At 45.0% G+C, this 19,919-nt stretch overlaps 1 protein-coding gene across 1 annotated transcript; it reads right to left on the minus strand.

The window, feature by feature from the left end:
* Window positions 1-13,337: 13,337 nt before the first annotated feature.
* On the minus strand, window positions 13,338-18,770 carry LOC134965196 (uncharacterized). Its single transcript, XM_063941708.1, has 5 exons — window positions 18,703-18,770; window positions 16,599-17,131; window positions 15,803-15,943; window positions 14,567-15,224; window positions 13,338-13,661 (listed from the first exon to the last, which is right to left on the minus strand). The coding sequence occupies exons 1-4, from the start codon at window positions 18,768-18,770 to the stop codon at window positions 14,578-14,580; spliced, it is 1,389 nt and encodes a 462-aa protein (XP_063797778.1). The 3' UTR covers window positions 13,338-13,661; window positions 14,567-14,577.
* Between the last annotated feature and the right edge of the window lie 1,149 nt (window positions 18,771-19,919).

Genomic DNA, 19,919 nt, shown 5'->3' on the forward strand with positions numbered 1-19,919 from the left:
TTGTATATACCACCTAACCGTGGTTTTTTTTTCTTTCTTTATACATACATACTAGTTACGAGTATACTATCTCTTTATCAACCAGTCTATATATTAGCAGCAGACACAGTACAGTGCGGTAGTTCACGGCTGTGGCTACCTCTGTGTCGGCACTCGGCAGCCCGTCCATAATTGTATATACCACCTAACCGTGGTTTTTTTTTCTTTCTTTATACATACATACTAGTTACGAGTATACTATCTCTTTATCAACCAGTCTATATATTAGCAGCAGACACAGTACAGTGCGGTAGTTCACGGCTGTGGCTACCTCTGTGTCGGCACTCGGCAGCCCGTCCATAATTGTATATACCACCTAACCGTGGTTTTTTTTTCTTTCTTTATACATACATACTAGTTACGAGTATACTATCTCTTTATCAACCAGTCTATATATTAGCAGCAGACACAGTACAGTGCGGTAGTTCACGGCTGTGGCTACCTCTGTGTCGGCACTCGGCAGCCCGTCCATAATTGTATATACCACCTAACCGTGGTTTTTTTTTCTTTCTTTATACATACATACTAGTTACGAGTATACTATCTCTTTATCAACCAGTCTATATATTAGCAGCAGACACAGTACAGTGCGGTAGTTCACGGCTGTGGCTACCTCTGTGTCGGCACTCGGCAGCCCGTCCATAATTGTATATACCACCTAACCGTGGTTTTTTTTTCTTTCTTTATACATACATACTAGTTACGAGTATACTATCTCTTTATCAACCAGTCTATATATTAGCAGCAGACACAGTACAGTGCGGTAGTTCACGGCTGTGGCTACCTCTGTGTCGGCACTCGGCAGTCCGTCCATAATTGTATACTAGTATCCAATCCATCCATCTCCATTGTTTACCTGAGGTGCCTTTTAGTTGTGCCTATTAAAATATGGAGAACAAAAATGTTGAGGTTCCAAAATTAGGGAAAGATCAAGATCCACTTCCACCTCGTGCTGAAGCTGCTGCCACTAGTCATGGCCGAGACGATGAAATGCCAGCAACGTCGTCTGCCAAGGCCGATGCCCAATGGCATAGTACAGAGCATGTCAAAACCAAAACACCAAATATCAGTAAAAAAAGGACTCCAAAACCTAAAATAAAATTGTCGGAGGAGAAGCGTAAACTTGCCAATATGCCATTTACCACACGGAGTGGCAAGGAACGGCTGAGGCCCTGGCCTATGTTCATGGCTAGTGGTTCAGCTTCACATGAGGATGGAAGCACTCAGCCTCTCGCTAGAAAACTGAAAAGACTCAAGCTGGCAAAAGCACCGCAAAGAACTGTGCGTTCTTTGAAATCCCAAATCCACAAGGAGAGTCCAATTGTGTCGGTTGCGATGCCTGACCTTCCCAACACTGGACGTGAAGAGCATGCGCCTTCCACCATTTGCACGCCCCCTGCAAGTGCTGGAAGGAGCACCCGCAGTCCAGTTCCTGATAGTCAGATTGAAGATGTCAGTGTTGAAGTACACCAGGATGAGGAGGATATGGGTGTTGCTGGCGCTGGGGAGGAAATTGACCAGGAGGATTCTGATGGTGAGGTGGTTTGTTTAAGTCAGGCACCCGGGGAGACACCTGTTGTCCGTGGGAGGAATATGGCCGTTGACATGCCAGGTGAAAATACCAAAAAAATCAGCTCTTCGGTGTGGAGGTATTTCACCAGAAATGCGGACAACAGGTGTCAAGCCGTGTGTTCCCTTTGTCAAGCTGTAATAAGTAGGGGTAAGGACGTTAACCACCTCGGAACATCCTCCCTTATACGTCACCTGCAGCGCATTCATAATAAGTCAGTGACAAGTTCAAAAACTTTGGGTGACAGCGGAAGCAGTCCACTGACCAGTAAATCCCTTCCTCTTGTAACCAAGCTCACGCAAACCACCCCACCAACTCCCTCAGTGTCAATTTCCTCCTTCCCCAGGAATGCCAATAGTCCTGCAGGCCATGTCACTGGCAATTCTGACGAGTCCTCTCCTGCCTGGGATTCCTCCGATGCATCCTTGCGTGTAACGCCTACTGCTGCTGGCGCTGCTGTTGTTGCCGCTGGGAGTCGATGGTCATCCCAGAGGGGAAGTCGTAAGCCCACTTGTACTACTTCCAGTAAGCAATTGACTGTTCAACAGTCCTTTGCGAGGAAGATGAAATATCACAGCAGTCATCCTACTGCAAAGCGGATAACTGAGTCCTTGACAACTATGTTGGTGTTAGACGTGCGTCCGGTATCCGCCGTTAGTTCACAGGGAACTAGACAATTTATTGAGGCAGTGTGCCCCCGTTACCAAATACCATCTAGGTTCCACTTCTCTAGGCAGGCGATACCGAGAATGTACACGGACGTCAGAAAAAGACTCACCAGTGTCCTAAAAAATGCAGTTGTACCCAATGTCCACTTAACCACGGACATGTGGACAAGTGGAGCAGGGCAGGGTCAGGACTATATGACTGTGACAGCCCACTGGGTAGATGTATGGACTCCCGCCGCAAGAACAGCAGCGGCGGCACCAGTAGCAGCATCTCGCAAACGCCAACTCTTTCCTAGGCAGGCTACGCTTTGTATCACCGCTTTCCAGAATACGCACACAGCTGAAAACCTCTTACGGCAACTGAGGAAGATCATCGCGGAATGGCTTACCCCAATTGGACTCTCCTGTGGATTTGTGGCATCGGACAACGCCAGCAATATTGTGTGTGCATTAAATATGGGCAAATTCCAGCACGTCCCATGTTTTGCACATACCTTGAATTTGGTGGTGCAGAATTTTTTTAAAAACGACAGTGGCGTGCAAGAGATGCTGTCGGTGGCCAGAAAAATTGCGGGACACTTTCGGCGTACAGGCACCACGTACAGAAGACTGGAGCACCACCAAAAACTACTGAACCTGCCCTGCCATCATCTGAAGCAAGAAGTGGTAACGAGGTGGAATTCAACCCTCTATATGCTTCAGAGGTTGGAGGAGCAGCAAAAGGCCATTCAAGCCTATACAATTGAGCACGATATAGGAGATGGAATGCACCTGTCTCAAGTGCAGTGGAGAATGATTTCAACGTTGTGCAAGGTTCTGATGCCCTTTGAACTTGCCACACGTGAAGTCAGTTCAGACACTGCCAGCCTGAGTCAGGTCATTCCCCTCATCAGGCTTTTGCAGAAGAAGCTGGAGGCATTGAAGAAGGAGCTAAAAGGGAGCGATTCCGCTAGGCATGTGGGACTTGTGGATGCAGCCCTTAATTCGCTTAACAAGGATTCACGGGTGGTCAATCTGTTGAAATCAGAGCACTACATTTTGGCCACCGTGCTCGATCCTAGATTTAAAGCCTACCTTGGATCTCTCTTTCCGGCAGACACAGGTCTGCTGGGGTTGAAAGACCTGCTGGTGACAAAATTGTCAAGTCAAGCGGAACGCGACCTGTCAACATCTCCTCCTTCACATTCTCCCGCAACTGGGGGTGCGAGGAAAAGGCTCAGAATTCCGAGCCCACCCACTGGCGGTGATGCAGGGCAGTCTGGAGCGACTGCTGATGCTGACATCTGGTCCGGACTGAAGGACCTGACAACGATTACGGACATGTCGTCTACTGTCACTGCATATGATTCTCTCAACATTGATAGAATGGTGGAGGATTATATGAGTGACCGCATCCAAGTAGGCACGTCACACAGTCCGTACTTATACTGGCAGGAAAAAGAGGCAATTTGGAGGCCCTTGCACAAACTGGCTTTATTCTACCTAAGTTGCCCTCCCACAAGTGTGTACTCCGAAAGAGTGTTTAGTGCCGCCGCTCACCTTGTCAGCAATCGGCGTACGAGGTTACATCCAGAAAATGTGGAGAAGATGATGTTCATTAAAATGAATTATAATCAATTCCTCCGCGGAGACATTGACCAGCAGCAATTGCCTCCACAAAGTACACAGGGAGCTGAGATGGTGGATTCCAGTGGGGACGAATTGATAATCTGTGAGGAGGGGGATGTACACGGTGATATATCGGAGGGTGAAGATGAGGTGGACATCTTGCCTCTGTAGAGCCAGTTTGTGCAAGGAGAGATTAATTGCTTCTTTTTTGGGGGGGGTCCAAACCAACCCGTCATATCAGTCACAGTCGTGTGGCAGACCCTGTCACTGAAATGATGGGTTGGTTAAAGTGTGCATGTCCTGTTTTGTTTATACAACATAAGGGTGGGTGGGAGGGCCCAAGGACAATTCCATCTTGCACCTCTTTTTTCTTTTCTTTTTCTTTGCATCATGTGCTGATTGGGGAGGGTTTTTTTGGAAGGGACATCCTGCGTGACACTGCAGTGCCACTCCTAGATGGGCCCGGTGTTTGTGTCGGCCACTAGGGTCGCTAATCTTACTCACACAGTCAGCTACCTCATTGCGCCTCTTTTTTTCTTTGCGTCATGTGCTGTTTGGGGAGGGTTTTTTGGAAGGGACATCCTGCGTGACACTGCAGTGCCACTCCTAGATGGGCCCGGTGTTTGTGTCAGCCACTAGGGTCGCTAATCTTACTCACACAGCTACCTCATTGCGCCTCTTTTTTTCTTTGCGTCATGTGCTGTTTGGGGAGGGTTTTTTGGAAGGGACATCCTGCGTGACACTGCAGTGCCACTCCTAGATGGGCCCGGTGTTTGTGTCGGCCACTAGGGTCGCTAATCTTACTCACACAGCTACCTCATTGCGCCTCTTTTTTTCTTTGCGTCATGTGCTGTTTGGGGAGGGTTTTTTGGAAGGGACATCCTGCGTGACACTGCAGTGCCACTCCTAGATGGGCCCGGTGTTTGTGTCGGCCACTAGGGTCGCTAATCTTACTCACACAGCTACCTCATTGCGCCTCTTTTTTTCTTTGCGTCATGTGCTGTTTGGGGAGGGTTTTTTGGAAGGGCCATCCTGCGTGACACTGCAGTGCCACTCCTAGATGGGCCCGGTGTTTGTGTCGGCCACTAGGGTCGCTAATCTTACTCACACAGCTACCTCATTGCGCCTCTTTTTTTCTTTGCGTCATGTGCTGTTTGGGGAGGGTTTTTTGGAAGGGCCATCCTGCGTGACACTGCAGTGCCACTCCTAGATGGGCCCGGTGTTTGTGTCGGCCACTAGGGTCGCTAATCTTACTCACACAGCTACCTCATTGCGCCTCTTTTTTTCTTTGCGTCATGTGCTGTTTGGGGAGGGTTTTTTGGAAGGGACATCCTGCGTGACACTGCAGTGCCACTCCTAGATGGGCCCGGTGTTTGTGTCGGCCACTAGGGTCGCTTATCTTACTCACACAGCGACCTCGGTGCAAATTTTAGGACTAAAAATAATATTGTGAGGTGTGAGGTATTCAGAATAGACTGAAAATGAGTGTAAATTATGGTTTTTGAGGTTAATAATACTTTGGGATCAAAATGACCCCCAAATTCTATGATTTAAGCTGTTTTTTAGTGTTTTTGGAAAAAAACACCCGAATCCAAAACACACCCGAATCCGACAAAAAAAATTCGGTGAGGTTTTGCCAAAACGCGTTCGAACCCAAAACACGGCCGCGGAACCGAACCCAAAACCAAAACACAAAACCCGAAAAATTTCAGGCGCTCATCTCTACCACAGACACCACTTACTGACACACACACACACACACACACACACACACACACACACACACACACTACATAGACACCACTTACTGACACACACACACCCTACATAGACATCACTTACTGACACACACACCCTACATAGACACCACTTACTGACAAGAATACAGACACCACTTGCTGACACACAGACACCACTTACTTACACAAACGCCACTTACTGACACAAACAGACACCACTTACTGACACAAACTCACTAAACAGACACCACTTACTGACACAAGGTGAGAGGGTAACCCCCGGGTGTGCGCTGCTTCTCGCAGATGTCCGCCCGCTCTGCCATCCACGGACCCGGCTGTCATCTTCTCAGTGCAGCCTCCTCCTCCATGCCCAGGTGTTGGTCCTTCTGGCAGGCGGGGGCCAGGTTCTCTGGGACACTCCGACACTGACGTATATCGCAGCGGGGACAGGAAGGAGCCGGTAACACGATGCAGGAGTTGAGCGGGAGGCAGCGGCTACCAATCGTGAGCGGGAGTCCAATTGCGGGGGGAAGGGGGGGAGCTGGTGACAACATGCAGTAGGGCAGGAGCCAATCGCGGGATTGCGTGAAGGCGGGGGGGGGGGGGGGGGGGTAACATTCGGCTATACAATCACGGGGGGGTTGGGACGCGGATAACATTCTGGGGAGCCCAATCGCAGGGGGGGGGGGAGTAGCCAACATGACGTGGGAGCCAATCGCGAGTGGAGCTGCCGGCTGGTAATTTCTTCAGTGTGTTGTGCCGCCCTCCAGTGGTCGCCGCCCATAGGCAGCTGCCTAAGGCTGCCTAGTGGTAGCGCCGGCCCTGCCCATGGTCCTTACGGAGTCCCCAGCATCCACTAGGACGTTAGAGAAAATAAGATTTTACTTACCGGTAAATCTATTTCTCGTAGTGGATGCTGGGCGCCCGTCCCAAGTGCGGACTTCTTCTGCAATGCTTGTATAGTTATTGCTTAAATAAGGGTTATGTTATAGTTGCATCAGAGTTTGGGCGGGATGTATCATTGCTTACCGTCACGTTTTCATCCTGTTTTCGCATTTGTTCCGCATTCTCGGATGTATCAATAAAGTTTTATTTTTCAATTTTCGCGTCACTTCCGCATTGCGCCCTTATCGCGGGCGGGCCGCGCCGTAACCCCTCCCCATTGGCAGCAACAGAGCTTTCGCACTGGCCAATGTATCAACAGTTGGCTCGGTGCTTACCGATATATTTAGATTCGCCTCATTGGAGTGGCGGAGTGTAATACATTTTTATTAAAGGTACACCAATGTGTTTGTTTTGGGAGGGTAAGAGGCACAGCAGGAGGATAGGAAAGGTGGATGGAGGCTGGAGGTACAGCAGTGGACAAACATGCTGGAGGGAGGCAGGAGGCACAGCAAGGAGGGACACATCCTGGAGGGAGGCACAGCAAGGGGGAACAAATCCTGCAGGGAGGCATGAGGCACAGCAAGGGGCAGAACACAACCTGGAGGGAGGCAGGAGGCACAGCAAAGGGGAACACATCCTGGAAGGAGGCATGAGGCACAGCAAGGGGCACAACACATCCTGGATGGAGGCAGGAGGCACAGCAAGGGGGAACACATCCTGCAGGGAGGCATGAGGCACAGCAAAGGGGAACACATCCTGGATGGAGGCAGGAGGCACAGCAAGGGGGAACACATCCTGCAGGGAGGCATGAGGCACAGCAAGGGGCAGAACACAACCTGGAGGGAGGCAGGAGGCACAGCAAAGGGGAACACATCCTGGAAGGAGGCATGAGGCACAGCAAGGGGCACAACACATCCTGGATGGAGGCAGGAGGCACAGCAAGGGGGAATACATCCTGCAGGGAGGCATGAGGCACAGCAAAGGGAAACACATCCTGGATGGAGGCAGGAGGCACAGCAAGGGGGAACACATCCTGCAGGGAGGCATGAGGCACAGTAAGGGGCAGAACACATCCTGGAGGGAGGCAGGAGGCACAGCAAAGGGGAACACATCCTGGAAGGAGGCATGAGGTACAGCAAGGGGCACAACACATCCTGTAATGGAGGTAGGAGGCACAGCAAGGGGCAGAACACATCCTGCAGGGAGGCATGAGGCACAGCAAAGGAGAACACATCCTGGATGGAGGCAGGAGGCACAGCAAGGGGGAACACATCCTGCAGGGAGGCATGAGGCACAGTAAGGGGCAGAACACATCCTGGAGGGAGGCAGGAGGCACAGCAAAGGGGAACACATCCTGGAAGGAGGCAGGAGGCACAGCAAGGGGCACAACACATCCTGGATGGAGGCAGGAGGCACAGCAAAGGGGAACACATCCTGGAAGGAGGCAGGAGGCACAGCAAGGGGCACAACACATCCTGGAGGGAGGCAGGAGGCACAGCAAAGGGGAACACATCCTGGAAGGAGGCAGGAGGCACAGCAAAGGGGAACACATTCTGGAAGGAGGCAGGAGGCACAGCAAGGGGCACAACACATCCTGGAGGGAGGCAGGAGGGACAGCAGGTGAAATATGTTTATGATAGACTTACCATAGTTAAATATGTGAGGTACACTGGGTTCCACAGGGAATAACAGATTGGAATGTAGCCCAGAGCTTATAACCTGATCAATATGATATAAGCAAATGATCCTCTGAACAAGTACGAGGATTTATCTCTGGACCATGGATGAGGTGAGTATATTTATCTTTTATTTTCAGGTATCCGTGGATTCTACTTGGAGAAGAGGACCGATGTCGGCGTGTGAACATAGGTAAGTATGTGTGTGTCGGCAGTGTGTAATAAAGTTGTACTTGTCACGGTGTGTGTCTCCTGTTTTTATTTGGGTATTTTTTTCCCAGTAGTACTACAGGTACCAGCAGGCCAGGTTTTCTCCCGCATGCTGGTACTTGTGGTTCTCCAAGTACCAGCTTGCGGGGGAGGCTTGCTGGGACTTGTAGTACTATTGGAAAAAACAATATTCTGTCATTTTACTCAAGGCTATCAGACTCCCATCCGCAGCCAATGGATGGGGGGGACAGCCTCGGGCTTCACCCCTGGCCCTTGGGTGGCTGGGGGGGGGGACCCCTTGATTGAAGGGGTCCCCACTCCCCCAGGGTACCCCGGCCAGGGGTGACTAGTTGGATATTTAATGCCACGGCCGCAGGGCACTGTATAAAAGTGACCCCCGGCTGTGGCATTATCTGTCCAGCTAGTGGAGCCCGATGCTGGTGTAAAAAATACGGGAGACCCCTACTCTTTTTGTCCCCCGTATTTTTTGCACCAGCACCAGGCGCAGAGCCCGGTGCTGGTTTTAAAAATACGGGGGATCCCCTGTCCATTTTTTCCCCGCATTTTTAGAACCAGGACCAGCTCGAAGAGCCCGAGGCTGGTTATGCTTTGGAAGGGGGACCCCACGCCATTTTTTCCCGGAAATTTACCATTCAATCTAAAAAAAAAAAAAATATTTTAAAAAATATATAAATAATACTTGTGCCTCCAAAAAAGACAAACCAAGTACCTAATCCCATCTAATATAAATAGATATGCTTCAAGCTGCTGGGTTCCATCGTACGACTATCCAAATTATTAATAATGAATTAATTAATAATAAGAATTTACTTACCGATAATTCTATTTCTCGTAGTCCGTAGTGGATGCTGGGGACTCCGTAAGGACCATGGGGAATAGCGGCTCCGCAGGAGACTGGGCACAAAAGTAAAGCTTTAGGACTACCTGGTGTGCACTGGCTCCTCCCCCTATGACCCTCCTCCAAGCCTCAGTTAGGATACTGTGCCCGGACGAGCGTACACAATAAGGAAGGATTTTGAATCCCGGGTAAGACTCATACCAGCCACACCAATCACACCGTATAACTTGTGATCTAAACCCAGTTAACAGCATGATAACAGAGGAGCCTCTAGAAAAGATGGCTCACTACAGCAATAACCCGATTTTTGGTAACAATAACTATGTACAAGTATTGCAGACAATCCGCACTTGGGATGGGCGCCCAGCATCCACTACGGACTACGAGAAATAGAATTATCGGTAAGTAAATTCTTATTTTCTCTGACGTCCTAGTGGATGCTGGGGACTCCGTAAAGACCATGGGGATTATACCAAAGCTCCCAAACGGGCGGGAGAGTGCGGATGACTCTGCAGCACCGAATGAGAGAACTCCAGGTCATCCTCAGCCAGGGTATCAAATTTGTAGAATTTTACAAACGTATTTGCTCCTGACCAAGTAGCTGCTCGGCAAAGTTGTAAAGCCGAGACCCCTCGGGCAGCCGCCCAAGATGAGCCCACCTTCCTTGTGGAGTGGGCATTTACAGATTTTTGGCTGTGGCAGGCCTGCCACAGAATGTGCAAGCTGAATTGTACTACAAATCCAACGAGCAATAGTCTGCTTAGAAGCAGGAGCACCCAGCTTGTTGGGTGCATACAGGATAAACAGCGAATCAGATTTCCTGACTCTAGCCGTCCTGGAAACATACATTTTCAGAGCCCTGACAACGTCTAGCAACTTGGAGGCCTCCAAGTCCCTAGTAGCCGCAGGCACCACAATAGGTTGGTTCAGGTGAAACGCTGAAACCACCTTAGGGAGAAATTGTGGATGAGTCCTCAATTCCGCCCTGTCCGAATGGAAAATCAGATAAGGGCTTTTACGGGATAAAGCCGCCAATTCTGACACGCGCCTGGCCCAGGCCAGGGCCAACAGCATGACCACTTTCCATGTGAGATATTTTAACTCCACCGATTTAAGTGGTTCAACCAATGTGACTTTTGGAACCCAAAAACTACATTGAGATCCCAAGGTGCCACTGGAGGCACAAAAGGCCGATTTTCCGGACCTCTTCTTGCTTCTGGCTCTGTAAGGGGGCCGGCGGCGCGGCTCTGGGACCGGACTCCATGGCTGGGCCTGTGTTCGATCCCTCTGGAGCTAATGGTGTCCAGTAGCCTAAGAAGCCCAATCCACTCTGCACGCAGGTGAGTTCGCTTCTTCTCCCCTTAGTCCCTCGATGCAGTGAGCCTGTTGCCAGCAGGTCTCACTGAAAATAAAAAACCTAAAACTAAACTTTTCACTAAGCAGCTCAGGAGAGCCACCTAGTGTGCACCCTTCTCGTTCGGGCACAAAAATCTAACTGAGGCTTGGAGGAGGGTCATAGGGGGAGGAGCCAGTGCACACCAGGTAGTCCTAAAGCTTTACTTTTGTGCCCAGTCTCCTGCGGAGCCGCTATTCCCCATGGTCCTTACGGAGTCCCCAGCATCCACTAGGACGTCAGAGAAAATTATTAATAATGTGTGGGCCAGAAAAGTCCCATTTATAATGACAACCACTGTTTTCTATAGGTGAAACGGGTTCAGTGTGAAAGGTACCAAAACGGTAATGAAATGGTAATTTACTGGTTACAACATGAGATGTGAAAGGGGTTTAACTGCTCAGACCCGTTTTAATAACCGTTTCAAATACCATTTCAAAAGCAGGTTTTGCGATGTTAAAGCAGCATAACTGAACAGCTAAACTTTAGCCAGTTAGTGCTTTGGATCAAGAACCATCTCTACACCCCTGATGTTCCCTGTGGAACCCCAGTGTACCCTGCAGCAGATTGTATTAATATTATTTTCACAATTTTTTTTAACATTTAATTTGCAGATGGATTTCAGCCTAAATTTCCTGAGGATAGTTCTGTCGATTGTAATGAGCAGGACAGGGACAGCAACTTCATCTACAAATGCAGGATGTAGATTCACTGATCGAAGGAGGAGGAGGAGGAGGAGGAGATTGTTTAACCATAGGAAAAATTTGTTCAGAATTCCTGAAACCAAAGTACGAAAACGGTACAGATTATCTAGTGATGCAATACTTGAGCTATACAATAAAATCAAGGAAGACATCACACCACGCACAAAGAGAAGTAAGGCTATCAGTGGTCTCACTAAACTTTTGGTAACTTTACATTATCTTGCTTCTGGCACGTTTCAAAGTACAGTGTCATCAGTTGCGGTGTGAGCCAATCCTCTTTTAGCCGATTTTTTGAGAAGGTGTTAGATGCCATCCTTAAGCACACCTCAGATTACATTCATTTCCCAAAAACAACTTCAGAGTGGATAAACCTAAAAAGAGGTTTTTTTGAAATGGCAAAGTTCCCAAATGTGGTTGGGGCCATCGATTGTACCCACATTCCAATTTCGCCCTCACACGAGTTAGATGAGGTTTGCAGGAACAGGAAAAACTTTCACTCGATGAACATTCAGGCCATCTGTGACCACAATTATAAATTTTTAAACATCTTTGCAGCTTTTCCGGGGAGTACACATGACGCCTACATTTTAAGGCATTCAAATGTGTACCAAAAGTTTGAAAACGGTGACTATCCAGACTGCTGGTTACTAGGTGAGTTTCAGCATAATTTACAAAATACATATTTTCAATAGGGTGTTGCAGAGATGGGAAATGAGAAGACGGTAGTGTTGGTAGAAGAAAGATTGCCAAGATAAAATGGGGTGCTAATTATCAATTAAATATTATTAAACAAAGTATTGAGTGTTAGCTAATTTAAATCAGATTTTTGACTTTGGGAAATTTGTTAGAACATACCCCAAACAAATGTTACTCTGTCTGCACATGTCACATCTGCCCCACCTGCATTGCACAGTTTTGCCTATTAGCTAACCAAATTTCATCTGCGACCAGTTATGAATTTTGTCATGTGTTGCTATCCTACCCACACAGCTACTCTTTTTCCTATGCCTAAATCCTTTGTGACCATTGAATACTTACTGTTGTTTCACCAAGTCATGGCATTAAATTTATTTCCTCAGCTAGCAGGCCTGCTGTAATTTGTAGTTTGAGATGCTAATGTTCTATGGTGTTCAATTCCTTTTTTTTTTTATGAGATCCTCTGGATTTTGAAAAATGTCATCAAAATTTTTAGCTTAATTCCAAAATAAGTATCTAAACGTTTGAAAAATTCACTTATAGGTGTAGATGAGTTATTGAAAAATAAACTATAACAAAATTCATTTTATTCAAATATTAATACAAATAATTTAGTTATATTTGTCTTCTTGTAGGGGATTCAGGATATGGCTGCAGGCCCTGGCTATTGACTCCTGTTCCAAGACCCAGGCATAGAAATGAAAAAAAATATAATAGAGCTCATATTACAACTCGTGGAATAATTGAGCGAGCTTTTGGCATCCTAAAAAGTCGCTTCCGGTGTATTTCCCATTCAGGTGGCACTTTACTATATTCTGCTGCAAAAGTCTGTAAAATCTTCACCGTATGCTGCATTCTTCACAACATGTGTATTGCCTATAGCATTGAATGGGAGCGAAAAGTAAGGGTCACTGAGGTAAATGCCTCAAATCGCTCTGATGAATATCATGGTAGTACCTTACATGGTGCTGGTGTTCGTTCCCAATTGATTCAAAGTTATTTTAGTTAATGTGGGCAATAAACCTCAACCTTTATGAATGTTTTTCTGATTTATGTGTTAATACAGTTGCTCAGAATAGGTTACCCATTGGTTCACTTGGCAGTGTTTATTATATTTCTGTTGTTTAAAAAAAAAATTTTTTTTAAATAAAAATAAAAAGAATATGGACTTAAAAAAAATACAGTGAAATGAGTAAATGATAATAAATGTATATAAAAAATATACCAAGGTCTTCTGGTTCTTTCAAATATGAGTTTTAATAAATGCAACATTTTAACACACACCACTGTTCTATTAGACACTCCTTAGGTTTTTTTTTTTTTCACCAAGGTCACAGGTGACAGGCTTCATCACTAGGATGAGAGTAAGTTTTTATTTTTATTCAAATGAACATCTGAGTTGCTGAAACATATGTCAAACTAAAACAGAATATAAACTTCTCGAACAATAATTGAAAAAGATACATAAATTTGGGATTCTAAATTTGACACTTTAACAGTCGCTGTATTTTCCAAAAAATATGTATCCCAAGCGTAGACGATTCTAACTGAATATTTGAATGTTAAATGAAAAATAAATCTTCTTGCAATACAGATCTCAAAGATAACCGTCACCTGTAGGAATAAAAAATAAAATAATTCAACAATACAACAGCTTTTTAAATCATGGTTTTAGAGACAACTGTTACATGAATACAAAATACAATAAATGAACATACACAGGTTGGAGTAATCATTTGAAAATTAATAAAAATTTAAGAACAATAGTCTTTCTAGTGGCAACCAGTGGCATAAGTTTTTCACAACAGGTCAATCGGGTATTTTCTGCGAATGCATGACAGTCGCTTTGCGCAGGTGGCTGCAACGCTGCTAATGAAGAAAGTGGTTACAGCAGCGGCCGCAAGCAGATTGACAGGACTTTGCATTTGCAGACCATTGCCATAGCCAAAGTTCCCTGCATGCTGATAACGACATGTAAGATATCTGCGCAGTCAGCATACTCAAGACCTTAATGGATTCCACCCTGATGGATTCCACCCTTGTGCCGCCACAACTCACCACCTTATCTTCTGGATCTGTCAGGGAGTGGCAGCATGCTGTGGGGCTTCTCGTACACTATCGGTTGATAAATTGTGAATAAAGTTGTACTACTGTGAGCCATAATTTGAACTGGGGGTGCTATTGTGTGGTCATGCCCCTTGACCGCAAAACACAAACATTTTTGAGCTGTGCGACGAATGTGCACACTGTTCTTATTTTAATTACAGGTGGTGTTAAAAAAAATAAGGACTGCTATGGGTGGGGGGTGATGGTGGTGGGAAAGGGGTGCAGGGTCAGAGGTAGAACTAGCGGTGGTGTTAAGGGGCAACAGCAAAATTTTATCCTAGGGCATAATATTGGTTAGGGCCATCTCTGTATGCATACACCTCAAAATATGTTGAAGTTTAATACGTAAAGATGTATTAAAATTTCCAAATATGCACAGTCATTGATACACATCCACTCTAACAGACACTTACCTCAAAAACTTTTAATCCTCGTTATCAAAAAATTTTCTTGGTCTTTTGAACAAGCGTTTTGGACGAACTATTTGTGCCATATCCCCAATCTCCTGCTGTTTCAAATGACCAGACTCTGGAATCTCTGAATTCAGATAATTGGAGTCCTCATCCTGTCCTGTCGGAAATTGATCATTCTCATCTTCATTCTCCATTTGTTCTTGATAGGATGGGACGTGTTCTACATCAGGATTTTTTGTTGCCTTTAATTTTTCTGAAATCGTTTCAAGATAATATATCATGGTTTCTTGATTTTTGCAGATTTCTTTGCCAAGCTCAGATATCACTCTTATTATTTCAGTTGAATCTTTGTGTAAAATTTCAAATTCTTGATTGACCACATTCTTATTTACGTTAAGGGCAGACTCTATTAGATTATTAATATTATCATTGATGGGAAATACTCCTGTTGCCTTTATCTGAGATTTACTCGTCATGTTTTTCAAACCTTCGTATCTTCTTCCTTTATTTATTGAAGTTGAACACTCAGGTTTGCCTTCTTGACTGTTTTCAGAATCACATGCCGAAGAGTCTCGAATCTCCAAAGTCTCCGTTAGTAGATTACTTGCATTTTCTGATTTATCCAAATCATACCTAATATTTGTGGAGGAGGTCTTCACTTTAAAATGAAAAAAATAAAAAATGATTAAAAATAAATTTAACTTAAAATTAAAAATAAACACCATTTTAAAAATTACATTTACAGTATAAAAGACATACAAAGTTAGCTTTAAAATTTTAACCATATGCATCTCAACATGGAGATTCCATGTGATATAACTTCAACCATCTTGCATTGCAAGAATATAGGAAAACAAATGAATGTTAGAATTTGTAGATGGGACAGGGCTTGAGAGCATACTCTTTAACTGGGATGAGTCTCTGCAGTATCATTTGAAAATCACTCTCTTGACAAAGGGCCCCACCACCCACTCCAGTGTCCACTGCTAGTCTGATGTCCGCTGCTTGAGAAAACGCTGGATGGCTGGGCCTTCATTAATGCTGTGACCCAAGGTGCAGTAAAATGAGCTGCCAATTTGCATCATCACTAAGCTGCACCATGATCATAGGGCAGAACAGGGGGGAGACAGTGCCCATCAGTGCTTAACCGGATCACCAGAGACTAACTGATGTGGCTAGTAAGGATAGTTATTGTGGTTTATCATTATCATTTCATACATTAGGAAAATATTTTACCTTTGGAGGAGTGGCTGACATCCATATTTTGATTCTTGTGGACAATTTTCTTGGCTTTTAACAGAGATTTTGCAGAATAAGATTTCATAGATTCGGTAGTTTTAACAAATTTCTTGCTTTGTTTCTGTGTTTTTTTTTTACCTGTATAAATAAACAGAGGATTTAAAAAAATAAAACCAATACAATGTTAAATTCATATGCATTTAAACTAAAATGATAAACACAACTAATACAAAAACAAACCTAAAATTGCACAAGTTTATAATACTTACCTCTCCTGAGTCAATCGGCGGTGAAATCTTTCTCCACAACGACAATAGAGTCTCAGCACATACTCTATTGCACATACACATACCTCTGTGAAAACGGCACAGTGGCCATATTCCTAAAAAAATTTCTTATGTGCATGTAGGAAAATCCTGAGAAATGTCCACTGTGCCATGTTTTCAGAGTTTACTGTAGGCACAATAGGCATTTGTTTCCCATACTGTTCAGAATATATTGCACTGGCAAAAAGTGATGTATCCGACGAGGGACTACATAAAGTTAAGTATTAAAAAAATGGTTGCATTGTGTGCAGTGGGCCCCCCTGAACCCTGGGGCCTATGTGCATCACACACACTGCACCTATTATAGATATGCCAATGGTCATATCTTTTTCCGCTCTACGTTGAAATTTAATTACTTCCAACTGGGCATTATATATTACATGTTTTTTTTTGAGTGCCTGCCTTTTTTTTCCTTTAACAAATTATTCTATCTATCTATCTATTCATATTTATGTAAAATCAATTACCGAATGCTTTTGGTGGAGATACTGGCGCTTCCGTATCAATAGATTCTTCAATCCCCCTTACAGCGTTTAAAGACAACTTTTCAGATAACCTTTGCTCCCATGGGCACATGTCGATTTTTAAGCACGAACCTCCTCCAGTTTTCTTGGCATGAAGATGCATCATTGACATTTTTTTTTTCACCGCAATTTTGCAATCAGAATAACGTTTCTTGCAAACATATGCAGAACGAGGAACCTTTCCAACAGAGGAAACTAATTGGGCAATTTTTTTCCAAATTTTTTCTTTCCTTTCAAAACAATATTGCTGGCCACCGAGTTTCCCAAAAAGAGTTTTATAATTTGTCAGAACGCCATCAATAAGTGCCTCGTTTTCGATATATGTGAAACGTGGAGCCCTTTTTGGAGTTGCTTTCTTTTTATCCAATTCAGACTCCTCATCCTCCTGTGTAGATGGGTCATATTCAGTGGATTCATTGGAAATTTCCTCATCATTACTCGGAGTATCTGTCATTTTTAACATAAAGTTAAATTTTCTAAAAATGAGAAAATATAAAATAAAATCACTGCAACAACACAATAACAATGTTTGTAATAAAGACACAGAAAACAAAATACACATAAAAAAAACTAATAAAAAAACATTATAACATATTAAAATATGTCACAGCAGCACTTGTTGGGCTTTTCAGATGCAGGAGATTGGAGTGCAGAACCATATTCTAACTTAACAGCTGATACCGGATTCCTAAGAAACTTTTTAACATTGGTTTGCACTACAGAGGTAAATATATATAAAGATATATATATATATATATATATATATACACAAGTGGATGATGGCACGGCACTCCAAGGCGACTTGTTAAATCATGACACAAACGGCAGAAGTTCAGCAACGTTTCAAGTCTGAGGACAATGTATATTACATTGAAACGTTGCTGAACTTCTGCCGTTTGTGTCATGATTTAACAAGTCGCCTTGGAGTGCCGTGCCATCATCCACTTGTGTATACGTTCATTTGCACAGGCACCCGGCGCACAATTGCAGTTGGCTTATGGGAGAGCCGGTACCCTCTACTTATATATATATATATATATATATATATATATATAAAGATGAGTCATGAATAATTGGGTGCAAACAAATTTCTAAATATTTAAATTTATTAATATGTAGAAAGTCCACATGAACCAACACAGTATTACTATGTATGTATTACTATGCTCATGATTTTAGATGATATAAAACAGGGCCGGCTCTAGGCATGTTCGAATAGAGCCGCCGCGCGGGGCGCCGCGTGCTGGCGCCGCCATATTTGAAGCTGGAGCCAGCCCTGCTCTGCAGCATTGATAGGCCCTGCCGCCCGGCCGTGTGTGCGCTATGCGCGCTGCGCCGGAGTCTGACGTCAGACGCCGGCACCACGCAGCGCGCACAAGTGGCCGACCGGCCGCCCGCACAGGCTCAGCAGTACTCCTCACACACTCAGCGCCGCAGGTATTGGGTGGGAGGGGCCCACATTTATGAATGGCACTGTGGGGGCATTTTTGGCACACTGGGGGCATTTATGGCACTGTGGGGGCATTTCTGTCTCTGTACCTGTATAAAAAAAACAAAAAAACCCATACACATACTTGAGAAATAAAAAACACACACACCACATACATATGGCAAAAATAAACAATAACTGTGGGGGCATTTTTGGCTCACTGGGGACATTTCTGGCACTGTGGGGGCATTTATCTGGCACACTGGGGGCATTTATCTGGCACACTGGGGGCATTTCTGGCTCTGTACCTGTATAAAAAATAAAATAAAAAATAAAAACATACACACATATTTAAGAAAAAAAACAACACACACGCCACACACATACATATGGCAAAAATAAACAATAAAATAGATAAACAATGTGGACTAGGCAGAAGGTACAACAACAAGCAGAAAGTCAGCTAATTTAGTAAATTTACCAGACCACCCGTCCCATAAGCTATAACAACTGGGGCGTCATTATGAAACGCTGAACCGTACTCCTGCATCCCATAACACACTGTCGGCATTACGATGCTATTGGCAGCCCTGAAAGAAAAATTTAGACCAGACTCACCTGTCCGCGCAGTACTCTCCATGGAATGGCGCCAAGACCCTCGGCGTCCAGGAAAAATGACTGCGCATGTCCGGAAAGCACTGCATCCCGGAAACACAACAGCGCATGTCAGAAAGCTCGTGCAGCCTTGCACATGCGCAGTACTCATTACCGGGACACCGCACCTGTATCGCAGGGAGGGTGAGTTTTCGCAATGACTGATTGCGATTCAAAAAAATGATACATGGGACGGAATTATCGGGATTTGTGCAGCGGAACAAACCCGAAAAAATATCGATAATTCACTACTTTGGCCACGAATATTAGTACATCCCGCCCATCTGATGCTCTGTGATTGTTCATACTGTTAACTGGGTAAAGTTATCACAAGTTATACGGTGTGATTGGTGTGGCTGGTAAGAGTCTTACCCTGGATTCCCAAAATCCTTTCCTTGTACTGTCAGCTCTTCCTGGCACAGTTTCTCTAACTGAGGTCTGGAGGAGGGACATAGAGGGAGGAGCTAGAGCACACCAGAATCTAAATTCTTTCTTAAAGTGCCCATGTCTCCTGCGGAGCCCGTCTATTCCCCATGGTCCTTACGGAGTCCCCAGCATCCACTACGGACTACGAGAAATAGATTTACCGGTACATAAAATCTTATTTTTTCAACTTTATTTTATTTGGAAAATGAAGGAAAAGTAATAGTATATACTAGAGAAGAGCAACACTGACTCCTCAACTGGACCCTGTGTCATGGTCGCCGAATCACAAGGCTTGTTGCAATGGGGGTCATTCCGAGTTGTTCGCTCGCAAGCTGCTTTTAGCAGCTTTGCACACGCTAAGCCGCCGCCTACTGGGAGTGAATCTTAGCATTTAAAAATTGCGAACGAAAGATTAGCAGAATTGCGAATAGACACTTCTTAGCAGTTTCTGAGTAGCTCCAGACTTACTCGGCATCTGCGATCAGTTCAGTGCTTGTCTTTCCTGGTTTGACGTCACAAACACACCCAGCGTTCGCCCAGACACTCCTCCGTTTCTCCAGCCACTCCCGCGTTTTTCCCAGAAACGGTAGCGTTTTTTCGCACACACCCATAAAACGGACAGTTTCCGCCCAGAAACACCCACTTCCTGTCAATCACATTACGATCACCAGAACGAAGAAAAAACCTTGTAATGCCGTGAGTAAAATACCTAACTGCATAGCAAATTTACTTGGCGCAGTCGCACTGCGGACATT

This window comes from Pseudophryne corroboree, chromosome 10 (genome assembly GCF_028390025.1).
Source record: "Pseudophryne corroboree isolate aPseCor3 chromosome 10, aPseCor3.hap2, whole genome shotgun sequence".
Classification (NCBI taxonomy): domain Eukaryota; kingdom Metazoa; phylum Chordata; class Amphibia; order Anura; family Myobatrachidae; genus Pseudophryne; species Pseudophryne corroboree.

Coding starts and splice junctions, on each gene's coding strand:
- LOC134965196 (XM_063941708.1), bottom strand. CDS start 18,770: ATGCGCAGTCATTTTTCCTGGACGCCGAGGGTCTTGGCGCCATTCCAT. Junction 17,132..18,702: donor GGAGAGTACTGCGCGGACAG/GTGAGTCTGGTC, acceptor TCTCATTTTTAG/AAAATTTAACTTTATGTTAA. Junction 15,225..15,802: donor TGTCAGCCACTCCTCCAAAG/GTAAAATATTTT, acceptor TTCATTTTAAAG/TGAAGACCTCCTCCACAAAT.